The sequence below is a fragment of the Sminthopsis crassicaudata genome, chromosome 1 (assembly GCF_048593235.1).
Source record: "Sminthopsis crassicaudata isolate SCR6 chromosome 1, ASM4859323v1, whole genome shotgun sequence".
NCBI classification, from domain to species: Eukaryota; Metazoa; Chordata; class Mammalia; order Dasyuromorphia; family Dasyuridae; genus Sminthopsis; species Sminthopsis crassicaudata.
Window position 1 is genome coordinate 716596232 of NC_133617.1, and position 19182 is coordinate 716615413.

Sequence of the window (19182 nt, forward strand, 5' to 3'; positions counted from 1 at the left end):
CTCCCCATTCTTCAGGAAGAATTGTAGACTGAAGCTATTAGTTCTTGATTAAGTTCCTATAGGTGTTGCAAAGCAAACTTCAGAAAACTGTCTATGGCACCTTACCTGTGCCTCCATCTTATCCTATCTACTCCTTTCAACTCTGTGAAACAGTACTTGTCAAAAAAATTCACATCTTTGAGGCTTGAGCCTAATTGGAAGGGACCCCATATGTTTGTGTCATCCTGTTCTCACCAACTTAAGTTAAAGTGGATTGCACCCCTACATGTCTACACCACACACAAGTTGACATATCTAGCAAATGGAATCTAGACCTGACCTCCTCAAATTAATATTTTCTTGTGCATCTTCCTAGTACTATTGTTCCCTCTGACTCTAATCAACTCCCAAGCACCTAAAGGAAAGAATACTTGGACTATAAAGGAGATCAAACACTTTGGACCTTCTGAGTGGAGGAAAGCAGCTGGAACCAAGAACAGGGTCTCTAGGGATAGAAACTTCTTCCTCTTAGATCTCTGCTTCCTTTTTCCTGAAGCCCAATCCTTTAATAGTTGTGGGTGCAGCTCTGCTTCAAATGTAAGAGCCATTCAGATAAAGAAGGGTTGCTACCTATGTCCTGGCTTCTTTACAGGAGATATTACTTGCCTCGACCCATTCCAATATTATTGTCCCTGATTAAGTTGTGCTTCTGCTTCTCATGTCATGGGTCTCTGGGAGCCCTGGAGAAGGGCCCATCAATTACTACTGATCAGTTCTTACTACCCCCAAAAATGGCAGTTCCCTGTAAACTGTAAGGTTGTCTCCTGCAATCATCTTTATATAACTGCCAACTTCAGCTCTTGATAAGGTTTTAATTATTAACATATGTTTCTGTATCATCCTGCTTATGCAATTAACACTGCCAGTCCCACTTCCCATTCATTTATCTGGGACCTCCAAACCTTTACTACCCTTTTCCTCTCCAACCATGTCTGTTTTTAGCTTGCTCTCAGCTGTTCACCATTCTGTAAATACCTCCAAGCTAGACAGTAGGCCTGACTGTCTATCACATGAATGCCTAGCCCCCCTATTATGTAGGACTAGCCCTCCCTGAAGAGATCCCCAGCTCTTCTATTCCTGACTTCTGTCTATCTTGAGCTGGAGAGGGGTTTCATTTTGTCAGACTCTGTTCAGAGGCTTGTTGTAGAGGGCCAGGAGGTGAGAATCCATTGCAGTCTTGGATTTTATAGTCAATTGGCACACCAATCTCCCTCTTCTTATGAAATAGCACAAACAGACAATAATAATGCTTAGAAATCTAGAGAGTGAAGCAAAATATAAAACTATTATATATTAGGACTGGAAAAACAGCCCACAATGGAGACTAAAAACATTTGGGAGAAAGGTATTTGAGGACATTGATATGATAAGTTTATTCTAATGTGTACCTCAACTATTTACATCTCTTATCTAAGTAACTAAGATTAGGGCTTAATCATTTACATCTAAGTAGATTGTTCTTATTAGATTTTGTTTCAGGGCTATAAGCATTGGAGGCTTGTTTTCATGTGGTTTTTGAGGGAAACTCCACTCTTATCCTGGTGTGATAGACATTTCCTACCTTTTTAAAAAAAAAAAGGAAAAAAAAAGAAAGAAAGAAAGAAAGAAAAGAAAGAAAGAAAGAAAGAAAGAAAGAAAGAAAGAAAGAAAGAAAGAAAGAAAGAAAGAAAGAAAAAAAAAAAGAAAGAAAAAAAAAAAGAAAGAAAGAAAGAAAGAAAGAAAGAAAGAAACTGACTTTCATACCCTTCTGCTTAAAAAATATATCTCTTTCTATCACATTGTTTGAAGTATCACTATTGGCAATTCATATCTGTATATCTTAAAGACTGTCCTACAAATTGAGATGCATGAACATTAATCCCCACTAGGTAGATAAAGCAATTAATGCCTAATCAATGAAACTATATTAATTGTTTCCCATGTATAACCATTCATAAATCAAAGCCTTGAAAAAAATGGGAAAAAAGGAAGCAGAAGAGTATAAGAAAGGCATTCAAAGAAGTTAGAAGGTGGCCACAGGCATGTTTGTTTGTGTGTGTGTGTGTGTGTGTGTGTGTGTGTATGTGTGTGTGTGTGCGTGCACGCGTGTGTTTTTATATTTCACTGTTTTACGTAGGAACAGCCTAGACTTTTATTTTCAATTCTCTCTCTCTCTCTCTCTCTTTTTTTTCTTTTCTTATTTCTGATTCTACTTGTTTCACTCAGCATCAGTTCATGTAAATCTACTGAAGTCTTTTTAAAATCAGCTTGTTCATAATTTTTTATAGAACAATAATATTCCATGACTTTCATACACCATAATTAATTTAGCCATTCTTCAACTAATGAGCATCTACTCATTTTCCACTTATTTACCACCACAAAAAGAGCTGGTACAAACATGTGTAGCCTAGATTCTTAATATCATACCAATTATCTCATCTGGAGTTCATGAAACAGCTCATTTTATTTTTCTTCCTTTTTTCCCTTAATTCTTTCTTCCTTCTCTCCCATCCTTCTACTCTTTCTTCCTCCCCTTTTTCCTCCTTTCCTCCTTTCTTTCCATCCTTCCTTTCTCCCTTCTTTCCTTCTTTTTTTTCTCTTTTTCTTTTTTATGTCATTTTTGTTGCTATTCTGTATTTTGAAATATATTGGTTACTTTATTTAAATGAGGAAGGGAAGGAGATGAAAAAGAAATATCATATAAATAAATGTTTTTAAAAGTGTCTATTTAAAAGTGTCTAATGGTAGGCACCATGCTAGGCACTGGGGAACAAAGAGGGACTGAAAATAGAAATCATGTCTTCAAGGAAACTGCTATCTAATGAGGTATAGAGGAGGGGCCAAGATTAAAGCAACTATATACATAAAAGATGTATACAAAAGTAATGGGAAATAATGTCCAAGAAAACCAAAAGTGAGTGTTAGGGGTGGGATAAGGAAATAGTCAAAATTAGTCAGCCTTTGAGTGTTCACAAGAAGCAAAGATAAGTGGAAAGGATATAGTCTGTATTATTTGTGGAGTCTTTCATCTGACTAAAGGCCATGTGAGTGGTACCCAAAGAATTATAAAACTGCACAAAATATTTCCCTAATACACTTTGTGTAAATATATCCACCTACTCCAATATAGTTCATGGTATAAAGAGTAAGAGGGGGCAAAATAGCTACTTTTTCCAAGTTGTTTAGATTTTGTTCTTTTAGAAATGCAAATTAAGACAACTCTGTGATACTACTACACACCACTCAGATTATCTAAGATGAAAAGTATAGACAATGACAAATGTTGGAAGAAATGTGGGAAAATTGGGACACAAATACACTGTTGGTGGAACTGTGAAATGATCCAGCCATTCTGGAGAGCAATTTGGAATAATGCTCAAGAAGTTATCAAATTGTACATTCTCTTTGATCCAGCAGTGTTTATATTGGGCCTATATCCCAAGAGATCTTAAAGGAAGGAAAAGAATCCTCATGTGCAAAAATGTTTGTGGTAGCCATTTTTATAGTATCAAGAAACCAGACGCCCATCAATTGGAGAATGGTTAAATAAGTTATGGTATATGAATGTTATGGAACATTATTGTTCTACAAGAAATGATCAAGAGGATGATTTTAGAGAGGCCTGGAGAAACTGAACTGATACTAAATGAAATGAGCAGAACCAGGAGATCATTGTACACAGAAACATCAATATAATAGAATGATCAATTCTGATAAATGTGATGCCAGTTTCAATGATTTTGTGATGAAGAGAGCCATCTACACTGAGAGAGAGGACTGTGGGAACTGAATGTGGATCTTAACATAACATTCTCACTCTTTTTGTTATTGTTCATTTGCTTTGTGTTTTCTAACTCATCTTCTTTCTTTTTTGATCTGATTTTTGTTGTGCAGCAAGCGAACTGTATAAATATGTTTACAAATATTTAACATATATTTTAAAATGTATAAAATATATTGGATTGCTTGCCATTTAGGGGAGGGAATGGGGGAAGGAGGGGAAAATCTTTAACACAAAGCTATGCAAGGGTCAATGTTGAAAAAATTATCTGTGCATACATTTTGAAAATAAAAAGCTTTAAAAAATTGTTCTCTTATATACTGAAATAGTCCAGGAAAGTTTAAATAATAATTTTGTGAATTTAGTTTAAATATAAGATTCATGTTTTTATTTAAAGTTATCAAGGGAAAGAAAAAAAAAAGGTTTTCCCTGTTTCAATGGTTCAATTAATATATGTCATTTATAGAACGTTAAAATATGTTGTATTTCTTTTATCCCTGACAATTTTGTTTATATTAAAATAAGATGAAAATAAAATTATATTTGTTCAAAGATTTAGGGTCAATGTCAGCAAAATATGATGTAATATGGTTGACAACATGTATTGAAATATAAATTTTGGCAATGATGTCTTTTAAAATTATGATATCTCTAAATTATACATTATATTGCTTTAAAAGGTAAAGACTGGTCTTTTGTTTCAATGTTCTGTAATATAACTAGTATGATAATGATTTATTGAAAGATTATATGGGAATAAATACAGTTCTATACTGACACTGCAGAGTTTTTTAATATCATAAATATTATTCAGAAATGTAAAATGAAATGACTTTCCTTGTTTGAAATTTCTTATTTTCCAACTTTGTTAACTTCTCACTTAATTCATTTTCTTTCAGCTCTGGTATGGTCCAATAATAATTTTATAATTGTTTGAACATGAAAAATTATTGTGGGAAAACTTTTTTATCATCTCAAACTTCAAAAAAAGCAATTATTTAAAATGATGGGAAATTAGTATATTCAACATCATGTTTCATTTCTATACTAATGATTTCTGACAGTAATATTGTTCTTTATTGGCATCATTTTATTTGAGCCACAAAAGTAATGAACTCTGTCACATAGGTATTACAAGTTTCACAGATGATCAAAATGAGGATCAGAGAGAATTAATGATTTGTCCATACTGAGGTTCGAAGCTAATTAAGTTTCATCTTCTTATTCCATATATATTTGCCTTCTGCCTACTATCACTTCCTTGTCTCTTTCCACCTTCTTATACTGTCATCTTCTATGAAACTGCATCTTGGACTTTTAGAATCTATGGTCCTAATCACAATTAAAGCTAATTCACAAATCTAAGGAACTCTCAACCTCTGTTTATAATATTTTAGTTAATGATTAAGTTAATGTGAAGTGTCTCAATATAACTAGATGACTGTAGTATATAGATTGTGTTTATCATCTTTTCATCTCAGGGGTATGTCCATTCAGATCATCTCTATGACTGTGAATGCCCAGATTAAGAATTCCTTCCCTGAACTCTATTTTTCTATCATTTGTTTTCTTATCCTTTTGGTTTTTAAGGTTCTTGAGAAGTGATATTGCACCCGTCCTTGTATTTGGATGCTCATTACTCAACCCAGTTGTTTGATACATTATAATTGCTAAATAATTATTTTCTCACTGTCTACTATTCATTTATTTATTAATTAATTTAAGTATTACTGACATCAAATCCTCTGATATACTTTACAAAGCATCATATGAATCTATATATGTGTGTAAACATAATTATTTACATAAATAAATATATAAGTATCTATCTGTGTTTGTGTATATATGTGTATATATATATATATGTATATATATATATATACATGCATAAACACATTTGAGTATGAATTCTTTGAGAATATTTTTTTTTTTCACATCTTTAGTGCCTTGCTACTTAGTAGTCACTTGGAAATTTTGTATTGGCTTGAACTGATTTAACCAAGATCACTTTCACATGAATCTCACATGACTAGGCTGCTTAAAATATTCCCAAAGATACTATGAAATTAATGATATTAGTAAAGATATCATGATCTTATCCCAGAAACACTTAGTAAATCCACTTCCAAAAAAGGATAGAAAATTAAGCATTGTTTTAAGGGTACACACTGTGACATAATTCAATATATTCTAGGTCCTTGAGAAATTCCAAAGAAATATAACTAGAGTCTCCAAAATAAACTATGTAAAATTGCATTAATCTTTGATAATCCCTACCATGGAAACTTACACATGCTGCTTTATTTTCCCCTCATTCATATAAAATTTAACTAACAAGTCTTTGGATGTATCAATAATGTTTTCTAGGTTCATAATGTTTTCTTTGTTTTCTTCTAGAAAGTAATCATAACTTCTCTATTAAAATGTATAAGTTATTTAATAATATATTTTGTTAAGGCAGTTATGAAAACTTATTCTATCTCAAGCCAAACTTAAGCAAAAAGATTGATTACGATATTTCAAAATAAATTTTGTATGTAAAAGGTGTTGATGAATAATCTCTGATTATTCTGATGGTTTTATGATTATATGACATTATTATTATTTTATTCAAGCCTACTATTTTGGTTCTGTACTTTGCATACCTGTTAGCAAAGTTAATGGAGTGAACAGTTAATGGAATGAAATATCTCAACATACCTCCAAAGAATGGTGGTGGGCCACAGAGGAGAACCACACCTTGACCTGCCAGGACAGAAACAGTACTTCTTGCTTTGGTTTCAAAGTCTTCAATATCTTAACAGACAAAAAGAGAAACAAAATAATATTTGGAGTTAATATTATGAAGAACAAACACACCTTACCTTGCTTCCTGAAGTTAATGGGTATTCAATGGAAAAATAAGGAAATATATCTTTTATATTAGAATATCTTCATTATGAATTATTATTTACAAATATTGCTATCATTTTACCAAAGATAATTCAAATAATAAATTCATTGTTATATTTGCTGATATTACTAATTGCTTGTTTACTCTTAATCCACTATGCAACTAATCAAGAAAGTATATAAATAAAAATGTATATCTATATCCCAACCCAGAAGAGAATTTAAAATGAGTTTATTTTCTAAAGCACATATCACTGCTTTTTAGATATGTTTGCATGTGTGTGTTTGTGGATGTGTATGTGTATATGTGTATTTTTTCCAATGTGTGTGTGTGTGTGTGTTTGCATGTATTTTAAGAAAATACTAACTCAAGCATAGAACATAAACTGTCAAAAAGATTAGTAAATAATATGGCTGACTGAAGAAAGTATAACATCTCATTAGAGAAGGTAGAAAGTATAACATCTAGTTAGGGAAGGAAGGTACTATAGTGAATAGAGTTCTGGAACTGGAATCAGAAAAAAATCAGCTTCCTTATTCCAAATTTGGTCTCAGCTACTTACTGTCTATGTAGCCTTGGACAAGTCAATTAATCCAATTTGCCTGTTTCCTACTACCTAAAATGAGTAGGACAAGGAAACAGCAAACCACTATAGTATCTGTGAATATGTTCATAGACAATATCATCAAGAGTCACACATGACTGAAATAACTGAACAAACAGCATTGTAAAAGGTGAAGGTCAAGAGGAAACATATTTTAGATATAATATTCCCAGCCTGGACAAATGTTAGAGATGAAAGATGGAATGTTTTATATGTGGAATAGGGTGAAATCCTAGTTTGGTGCTATCAAAAGAAAAAAAGAAGTTAAATGGAGAATGAAATGTAATAATTTTATAAATGTAAGTTGGAGCCAGATTTTGAAGACTTTAAAATGTCAAAATGGTTATGTGTGATACTAAAGGGACAAGAAGACACTTAGTTTCATTAAACAAAATAGTGGTATTGTCAGATCTATGCTTCAGGAAAGTTACTTAGGCCACTGTGGAGAAGATGGATTGTAGTTTTTACTGAAGTAGGGTCACCAATTACAGCAGTATTGCAAAATGTCAGGAAAGAGATGATGACAGCCTGGACTAAGGAATTGTTTGTGTGACTAGAAAAAAATAGAGAAAGATTCAAAATGTTTAATTTTAAAATTTCCTTCTGAAGAAGAAGAAGAAGAAGAAGAAGAAGAAGAAGAAGAAGAAGAAGAAGAAGAGAGAGAGAGAGAGAGAGAGAGAGAGAGAGAGAAAGAGAGAGAGAGAAAGAGAGAGGGTGATACAGACAGCCAGACACAGAGAACCAGAGACAGAGAGAAACAGAAAGAAAGGGAGAGAGAATACAGAGACAGAGAGACAGATATGGACAAATATGTAGACACGCAGAAAAACAGAGAAAAAGAGAGACAGATGCAGATAGAGATAGAAAAAAAGAGATAGAGATAGAAACAGAAAAATACAGATACACAGAGACAGACAGAGAGAGAGAGAGATGGAGATAGAGAAAAAGAAATAGAGAAAGAGAGAGAGAGAGAGAGAGAGAGAGAGAGAGAGCATATTGTGTGTGAGTATGTGTATGTGTATGTATGAAAACAATGGAAAGACTATTAGAATGTTTGATAGCAGCAAAACCAGAATTCCATATCCTATCTGTGACTTTAGTAACTTTATATTTATTTAGAAATATTCACTTAACTTCACTGGGCTTTAGGAAAATCTATAAAATTTTTTGTGATATATGAGTTTTGAGAGGGAAAGGGAAATTCCATATTTATGAATATCCATAGATTCTTGGTATATATTTGCATTATTTGATGTTCAGAAACAGAAACTCTTTAAAAGTAGGCAGAACTATGATGAGTCGATGAGTCCTACTACTTATTTTATTAATGGAAAAATTGAAATTCAGAAAGGCTAAGATGACAAGGATCATACTATTAAAGAGGAAAAATTAAAAATGTTATGTCTTGATTCTGTCTATTTTACTTTCTTTTGCATTAAAACATAATGTTTCTATACGTGATTACTTTTCTATTAGCCTAATAAGCAGCATTGTTTCTTTTATGTAAGTCAAATTAATGAAAATAATACACTCTGGAGGGGAAGAGCCAAGATGGCGGAGAAGATACACGCAAATTTCTAAGCTCCCTTCTACCCTTAATACCAACTAGTTAAATCAGCCTCAAAAATAACTCTGGACTGATAAAAACCACAAGGATTAGAAGCACAACTTATCAGTCTAAGAGAACCTGGAATTTCGACAGAAAAGGTCTGTTCCGAGGGAAGGAAAAAAAAAAAAAAAAGACCAGCACAAACAGGGTTGGACTAGGGGCTAGCACATTGTGCCAAATGGGCTGGGGAGAACTCTGGGATCAGAGAAGCTACTGAGATAGAGGAATGTGGCATAGGCTGATAGCTCTACTCTGCTTGTAAAACAGCAGATCAGAAGAGAAATCAAAGCTACTTTAAAATAAAAAGCCAGAAAATATAATATAATTTATGGCAAGGTCAAACTTATATTTATATATATATATATATATATATATATATATATATATATATATATATATATATATATATATATATATATATATATAATTATAATTTTATTATTATAATTATATTAGACACAGCAGCAGCTACATAACAAGATTGAAGACCTTAGAAAATTATATAATAATGAATAAAATAACTAGGGTTGGGGGCCAAACATAGGAAGGCCAGAAAAGTTAAGTATAATTCTTAATATGGAAAAAGTAAAGACAATGGATTGAAAGACTTTCAGGATTTTGTTGCAAAAAGACCAAGCTTAAGACAGAATTTTAACTATAACATTCAATGGGAAAGGTAGGACACTAGTACATTTTTGGTGGAGCTGTGGACTGATTCAATCATTCTGGAGAGCAATTTAGAACTATGCCGAAAGGGCTACCAAATTGTACATACCCTTTGATCCAGCAGTGTTTTTATTGGGCTTGTATACAAAGAAGGGGAGGAAAAGGACTCACATGTGCTCATATGTTTGTGGTAGCCTTCTTTTGTAGTGGCAAGAAACTGGAAACTGAGTGGGTACCTATCATTAGAGAATGGCTGAATAAGTTATGGTATATGAATATGATGGAATATTATTGTTGTTTAAGAAACGATCAAAAAGATGATTTTAGAAAGGCCTTGGAGAGACTTATATGATCTGATGCTAAGTGAATTGAGCAGAAAGAGGAGATCATTGTACATGGCAACAAGATTATACAATGATCAATTCTGATGGATGTGGCTCTTTCCAACAGATGATCATTGAGATGATGGAGGCCAGTTCCAATGGTCTTGTGATAAAGAGAGCCATTTACACCAAGAGAAAGGACTGTGGAACTGACTGTGGATCACAAATTAGAATTTTCATTCTTTTGGGGGTTTACTTGCATTTCTTTTTCTTTCTCATTATTTTATTTTTTGATCTTTTTTTTTTGTGTGTAGAACAATAATTGTAGAAATATGAAGAGAAGAATTATACATGTTTAACATATATTGGATTACTTGCCATCTAAGGGAGGTGTGGGGGGAAGGAGAGAAATTTTGGACACAAGATTTTGCAAGGGTCAATGTCAAAAGTTATCCATTCATATGTTTTGAAAATAAAAAGCTTTAATAAAATAAAAAATTAAAATAAATTAAATAAAAAATAAATATAACATCCAAGAGAAATATAAGATTAACATAAAACAAAATTAATTTCAAGCAACTCAATAAGGACAATCTTGATGTTTTATTTGTGGAAATAAACCATATTTCTCATATTGTCATTAATTGTCATTAGCTGAATATATAGATGGGGGAGAGCTAATTATTATCTGATTCTAAAAACCAAAACCATGTAGAAGGAAATAAAAAAAAAATAAATAAATATGTCAATGAATGAACTACAAGAGGAAGAATTGAAACAGAATTAGGAATTAGATGGAGAGGAAGACTGGTATTTCTATTATCCTGCCCACATCAGCAATGTGTAAAAAATGGATAGATAGATAGATAGATAGATAGATAGATATAAATATAGATAGTATGTATGTGTTTTATAAATTTATAAAGCAATTATAAAGCAGTAATAGGAAAAAGGAATATATAGAAGGGGGTATATATTAAGGGAAAAGAGATGAGGTACTTTATTTATTGGAAATGGGATAAAGAGTGAGGAAAAAGGTTGGGGGAGGATAAGTAAGAGATCCTATAGAGGGGTAGATTGAGTAATAGAAAGGCAGTGTAACAGATAGAAGTAAAGCAGAGGAACCAGCAAGATTAGAAAATAAATGATAAACACAAACATAATAAGAATTATGAGAATTGAATTTACTAGGAAACAAAAGCAGAGGTAGCAATTAATGTTTTCAAAAGGTTTATAAGAGATTTAATCCAAAGAGAAAAATAAGAAGGAAATTTCCCTATATGCCAGCCATATTAATCAATATTGTTTTAGACTATTTAAAATAACTAGATAGTATTAAGTGGGAAGATTGCTAAATGGCAGGGTATCATTGGTTGGTGATATAGAAAACATATGGAAAGACTTGGGCATATAAAGGATGATATTAACCATCTTCAGACAGAGGACAGACAAGCATAGTACAGTCTTACATATATATATATATATATATATATATATATATATATGAATGTATTTGTATAAATATGTTAGATTAGAGATACCATTGTATAATCATGGGTATGTAGGTGTGTGTGCAGGTATGTAAATGTAAATATAATAGATAAAATATTTTCACTTAATAGTATTCTTTGTAGGTGAGGTGGGAGGGAAGGAAGGTAAGGAAGGGTGACAAGAATAAAATAAAACATGCACAGCAAAGGAAACAAAAATCTACAGAGAAACCTAGAAAAATATATACACTTGTCACCTGTATATACTTGTGCTTAGCTTGGTGTGTTCCACATATGCAGAGAAAAAATATCTTCTCTTATATCTCACTCTACTTATAGAGCTGTTTTATTTCTTGAAGATACCAAAACTCTATTTGACATGAAAGCTTATGATATTGATGTCTTTGCTAATTCTTCATTGTTTGTCAATATATCCACTCAGTTGCCTAATCTTTTCAATTTTATTTTCATAACATTTATTTTGTTTACATGGTTTTCCTTGTTTATTGCCCTTTCCCCATAAAATCCCTAATCTCTCTCCTGACTTGTACTTTACTACCTTGCTAAAAAAAAAAAAAAAAACTGAGCAATTTTCCATTTCAAAGTATAAAATAAACACTTTTACAAATTGTGTTCCACCTTATCTTTATAATTTCATCTCATTCTACTCATATTGACATATTCTTTTCCAACTAGAATGGACTGGAAAATGGTTCTTGTATCTCTTTTAATTCACATACAGCATTGTCCATAACTGAAATGCACTCCTATATCAGTTTTAAAATACCTTTTGCATTATTTAAACTTATTTTTCCAATTCAATTTATTTTATATTTTTAAAATATATGTACACAGTTTTTTTTTCTTTCTTTTTTTGTTGTTGTTTTTGCAAAGGAAGAATTATATTTGGAAGGTAAAAATAATATGGGATGAAAAACAAAAAAAATAAAGTTCACAGTTTACACTCATTTCCCAGTTTTCCTTTTCTGGGTGTAGCTGATTCTGTCCATCATTAATCAATTGGAATTGGATTAGCTCTTCTCTATGTTGAAGATATCCACTTCCATCAGAATACATCCTCATACAGTATCATTGTTGAAGTTATATACACAGTTTTCAACATTCACCCTTTCAAACCTTTTATTCCAAATTTTCTTCCTCCCTTCTCCCCACCATCTCCCCTAGATGGCAAGTAATCCAATATATGTTAAATGTGAAATTCTTCTATACATATTTCCTTATTTATCCTGCTATACAAGAAAAATCAGACCATAAAAGGAAAGAAAATGAGAAACAAAACAAAACAAAACAAACAACAACAAAAAAAGCAAATAACAACAAAAAGATTAAAAAAAAAAAAAAACTATGCTGTGATCTACATTCATTCCCCACAGCATCTCTGGGTTTAGATGGCTCTCTCCTTTACAAGTCTAATGGAAATTATCTGAATCACCCCACTGTTGTCTTTATTTATCTCTCTAATCATCTTTACCTCCTTCAAAGTCTAGATTATGTGCTCATAATTAGTATGAAGCATTCTCTAATTTACTCCAGATATTGTAATATCTCCTCAGTTTTCCTTTTAACATTTAAAAATATATGCGTCATAAATTGGAATTTAAATTCCATGATAGACTTTTTTCTCATTATCATACTATTTTCATAGGTTCTTGAATTTCCAGTAACAATTCTTTAATATGTGTTTATTAAGTTGAATGCTAGTTGTTAAAACTTGCTCTAACCTTGGTAGATTCTTCTAGCATGGATTTTTTTCCAGTACAGTCTTGTAAAAGCATGACCATGATCTTGAGACCAACCTAGACTATTTTAGATAATTCTGTAACTAGTTGTGCAAAGAAAAAATATGTTTTTAAAAATTACAACTGTTACTAAAATGGTAAGAGTAAATAAACTGTTATTAAAAGCACTTAACTCTATGGCAGGTACCTTGCTCAGCACTAAAAATAACACAATCTATACCATACAAGAAAGAATATTCACAAACTATTTATAAATTTCCCAAAGTAACAAAGATGTTTACTGTGATGGGGGGAATGGAATTAAACATTGATAAACAAATTAGTTCGTGATATGAGACTCTGATTTAACTTCATCAGTCCCAGACTGTCAAGTAAATAGTTAGGCATAATAACTATTCTCTTCATGATAAATTTCTGATTATTAATGGAAATTTTGAAGCATGTGTAGAAGAATAAGAAGAAATAAAAATTCCAGGTCCTGAGAAATCTCTGAGCATTTTTTAAATCTAGTGCCTATTAAAAAAAAAATGATACCCATTTGGATAATTTTAAAATCTTCATGAAAATTTTATTTTTGGTAATGAAAAGCTGAAAAAAAAAGGCAAAGCAATTAAGACCTGATAAATCTTTTCCCCCCCTTTTTCCACATCAATTAATAGCATCTGAATTGTTTAAAAAATGAGTCTGTTTGCTTCAAAAATTCAGCTCAACTGAAATATTTTCTTCTTAATGTTTTACATATTTTCTCTTGCTTCTCAAGTTTTTGTTGTTATACTAAACTCATTTTGTATGTATATTATTCAGTTCTTTAGAATATATGCCTCTGGCATACAGGCAGAATCTGCTTGTCTTTACATATTCAGGGCCTATCATAATACTTAGTTCAGGATAGATGCTTGCCTAACAACTAACTAGATGATTGATTGTTTAATAATGTGTCCTTATTTCTGGAATTTAAGCCCAAGGACAAAAATTATTATTTTATTTGTCTTTTTATCATCAATGGTCATTTTAATGCCTGGCAAAGAAAAATTTCTTAATGAATATATCAATGAATTAAGTTTAAGAAATAGATCAAATGATAATAACCAGTTGTCCCAAGTTCAGATTCTAAGGACTATGGATGACAATGTGTGATTAAATCTCATGAAAAACAAAGCATTGGCAGTCCAAAGTACATTATGATTTGGAAACTCTTCTGTATTAAGGAATAACTATCCAGTTAAGTATGCATGTATTTATGGAAAGGAAGTAGCAATGGAGGTGATGTGGTAAGGATATAGAATGAGGAAAAATTTTGCAAATTACTTAACTTTTCAGCTTGTTTCCTCTTCTAGAAAATTGGTATAGTATATGCTAGAATACTTAAGTCCCAGGATTACTGTAGTTCCTCATTTCAGGGAGCAATTATCACATAATTGTGGATGAATGCATTGGACTTCCAGTGTGTAAATTTATGTCTCATGATTATGACTGGTGTAGACCAATTTTGAATGCCCTATTTATCCCTACGATAATTGCAGAAATAAAACTTTAACAATATTTTTAAATAACAGTAATAATGATGATAAAAATGATTTCTCAACTTGAGAAATAACAATGATGATGATGATGATTATGTTTCATTTCAAAAAAGAAATTTGGATATTTGGAAAATATTATAACTGGTTTTAACCTAAGCCATGCTATGTCTCCATATCTTTTCCATCATCAAATAACAATGTTCCTAACTTTCTTTTTCTGAAATTCAAGCCTTCAAAGCACACACTGGGACACTTGCTGACCTTTACAATGAACTTCTCACATTGAAATCACTGCTTTTGTTTTGGCTTAAAGCGAAATCCATTTCCTGGGTAGAGATATGCTGCATATTTCTAATGATAAAATGAGAAGAGGAAAAAGAAGCCTGGTAACATCCTAGTCTTCTGCTTTGTGGTTGGAAAACTACACACTAAGAACACAAAATAATATTTTAATTCCCCATTACATAATTACATTAATTCCCCTTGTCCCTGATCTATTCTAAATAGGTGCTCACTGCCTCTCATTTAGACTATAATGATGGATTCCTAATTGGCTTCCTAGATTCAATTCTCTATTCTCTCCATCCCATCCTCCAGGCAGAAGGCAAATTATAATTATTTTGAACACATTTCTCACTGAATTACTCTTTTACTCAACAACAATAATGTCAATAGCTCCCCATTGTCACAATTTTTAAAAAATATTTCACCTTCAAAGGATATGAACAGACGTGGGGAAACTGGGACACTAATACATTGCTGGTGGAGTTGCGAAAGAATCCAGCCATTCTGGAGAGCAATATGGAATTATGCCCAAAAAGTTATCAAACTGTGCATACCCTTTGACCCAGCAGCGCTACTACTGGGATTATATCCCAAAGAAATACTAAAGAGCGGAAAGAGACATATATGTGCCAAAATGTTTGTGGCAGCTCTTTTTGTAGTGGCTAGAAACTGGAAAATGAATGGATGTCCATCAATTGGAGAATGGCTAGGTAAATTATGGTACATGAATGTTATGGAATATTATTGCTCTGTAAGAAATGACCAGCAGGAGGAATACAGAGAGGCCTGGAGAGACTTAAATCAACTGATGCTGAGTGAAATGAGCAGAACCAGAAGATCACTGTACACTTCAACAACAATACTGTATGAGGATGTATTCTGATGGAAGTGGAAATCTTCAACATAAAGAAGATCCAACTCACTTCCAGTTGATCAATGATGGACAGAGGTAGCTACACCCAGAGAAGAAACACTGGGAAGTGAATGTAAATTGTTAGCACTAATATCTGTCTTCCCAGGTTGCATGTACCTTCGGATTCTAATGTTTATTGTGCAACAAGAAAATGATATTCACACACATGTATTGTACCTAGACTATATTGTAACACATGTAAAATGTATGGGATTGCCTGTCATCGGGGGGAGGGAATAGAGGGAGGGGGGGTAATTTGGAAAAATGAATACAATGGATAATATTATAAAAATATATATATAATAAAAATTTTTTAAAAAAATAAAAATATTTCACCTTATTTTTAAAAACCTGAAAATATATCTCAAATTTTCCTTTCCAATCATTTTCCTAGCTGTGTGACCCTGGGCAAGTCACCCAACCCCAATTGCCTCAGGAAAAAAAATATTAATTATAAATATATTTTATTTTCAAAATTGACCCTTACAAAACCTTGTGTTCCAAATTTCCTCCTCTTCCTCCCACTTTCTCCCCTGGATGGCAAGTAATCCAAAATATGTAAAACTTGTTAAAATATATGTTAAATTCGATATATATGTCTATATAACATTTATACAATAATCTCACTGCACAAAAAATATCAGAGCAAAAAGGAAAAAAAATGACAAAGAAAACAAAATGCAAGCAAACATCAACAGAAAGAATGAAAATGCTATGTTGTGGTCCACACTCAATTCCCACAGTCCTTTCTCTGAGTGTAGATGGCTTCCTTTATCACCAAACAATTGGAAGTGGTTTGAATCATCTTATTGTTGAAGAAAACCATGTCCATCAGTATTGATCATCATATAGTCTTGTTGTTGCCAGGAATGATGATTCCTGGTTCTGCTCATTTCACTCAGCATCAGTTCATGTAAGTCACTCTAGGCCTTTCTAAAATCATCCTGCTGATCGTTTCTTAAAGAACAATAATATTCCATCCTTATTAACAAATGTATGTTGACTGAAAAACTGGTTGTCTATTCATTAAGCAATTCTATCTGTCCTCTTGGAAAAAAATCATCATCTTTATCATCCTCACTAATATCATTACCTTCACCCCGGACTCCTTCTATCATAATTATCTCATCATTATCTACCAGATATTATGCAGTCTCATATGTACTGAGGAAAGTATGAATGCTTCACTTAGGAAGGTGCACATTCTCCAATTCATATTATAGATATTAAACAAATATTACACTTTCTTTCTAAGTTCTGAGAATTTTGCCACCTGTTTCCCAATGCTTCACACTTTTTGGAGGTAAAAATAGTTTTCATCTCTGGTGTATTTGTCCTCAGTAGGGATTTATTCATTACTCTCTCCTTAAGCCTCCACTCACTGGGAAAAAAAAAAAAAAAAAAGTTTCTTTCCCAGCCTTACTTCATTAGAATGAACCCTACTCACAAGAGTGCGGTCAAATGAAATCTAGCACATGAACATATGTTTACTCTGATCAGATCATAGAATTAAAGGTAGAAAAATGAAAATATATTAAATGATTGTGAGCTTCAAGCTCCCCTATAGTTTTTTTACAGACACATGCCATCAGACCACATGTTTTTGATCTAGGATTTCCCAAGAGTAATTTAGCTATTCAGAAGCTCAGTTTGTTACTCTTATTAGAAGATAACAAATAGTCCCAATATGGAATTTTGTAATTGTACTTAATGTAACAAAGGGAAACAATTTAACTAAATATTTTCTGACAGCAATGGGATTTATTTTTTTTTTTAACACACATCACTTTATGAATCATGTTGGGCGAGGAAAATCAGAGCAAAAGGAGAGATTAAAAAAAAAACAGAAAAAAGAAGTGAACATAGCATATGTTGATTTATATTCAGTCTCCATAGTTATTTTTTTTCTGAATACAGATAGTATTTTCTGCCCAAAGTCTATTGGAATTGTTTTGGATCGCTGAACCACTGAAAAGAACCAAGTATTTCATAGTTAATCATTGCTCAATTCTTGCTGTTATTGTGTACACAGTATTCCTGGTTTTGCTTGTTTGACTCAGCATCAGTTTATGTAAATCTTTCCAGGCCTTTCTAAAATCAGCTTCCTCATCATTTTTTATAAAACAATAATATTGCATTATCTTCATGTACCACAACTTGTTCAAACATTCCCCAATTGATGGGAAGTTTTTTTTTTTTTTTTCCAATTCTTTGCTACCATGAAAAGAGCTACTACAAAATTTTTGTACACATGGTTCCTTTTCCTTGAGATATAGATGCAGTAGGGGCATGAAAGTGTTAAAGGGTATAAAGTGTTGAATAGCCCTTTGGGCATAGTTCCAAATTGCTCTCCAGAATGTTTGGATCATTTCACAACTCTATCAATAATGCATTAGTGTCCAGAATACTATTCCCCTTCAACATTTTCCAAATCCTTCCAACACATACCATTATCTTTTCCTATCATCTTAGCCAGTCTGAGAGGTCTGAAGTGATATCTCAGAGTTGTTTTAATTTTCATTTCTGTAATTAATTGTGATTTAGAGCATTTTTTGCATGACTATAGATGAATTTAATTTCATCATCTGAAAATTGTTAATATTCAACTAAACATCTTTGGATGTCTATTATATTATGGTATTTTACTAGGCTCTACAGTTATAAAGACACAAATAAAGCAGGCTTTTTTCTTAAAACAAAACAAAACAAAAAAAACCCCAAAAAACCTTATCTTCTCTGCTTAATTAGGAGATGCAAAAAAAAATTGAAATGAAAATGATATAGCATGTCCCTTCCATGAGGAAGGTATACAGATTTATGGTGTTCTATTGTGATTAAGAGAATGTGGGAAGATTCTCTTCCTCTTTGTTCACAGGATAAGAAAACAGGACACAAGGAATCACAAACAGATAGTGTACAGTTTTGAAAGCTGCAGTTTGAATAAATTATATACTTTAAAAAGTAATCTCTACATAATAGAGTGCTGGGTATTTTTTTTGATAATTTTCTTTTCTTCTAAAATGTATGTTGAAATATTCAATATTTTTACTATTTCTAAAGTTCAGCAGAAAAACAAAACAGAAAAAAATACACACACACACACATGAATGTGTGTGTGTGTATGTATATATAACTTTTCTGAGCAGAACTATATGCCCATAAATGGGTATATGTGTTTACTCTCTCTCTATGTATATATGTAAATTCATATATATATATATATATATATATATATATATATATATATATATACACATATATGTACACATATATATGTGTGCATACACACATATATGGTACATATACAATTTGAA

At 32.0% G+C, this 19182-nt stretch overlaps 1 protein-coding gene across 1 annotated transcript in view; it reads right to left on the reverse strand.

Annotated features, from left to right (window-relative positions):
• The window catches only part of CNTN6 (contactin 6), a 536373-nt gene that overhangs the window by 250015 nt on the left and 267176 nt on the right, over window positions 1-19182 (reverse strand). Inside the window, exon 5 of the mRNA XM_074284067.1 lies at window positions 6503-6598. Within this exon, the coding sequence (XP_074140168.1) occupies window positions 6503-6598 (96 nt within the window). The remainder of the gene's footprint in view (window positions 1-6502; window positions 6599-19182) is intronic.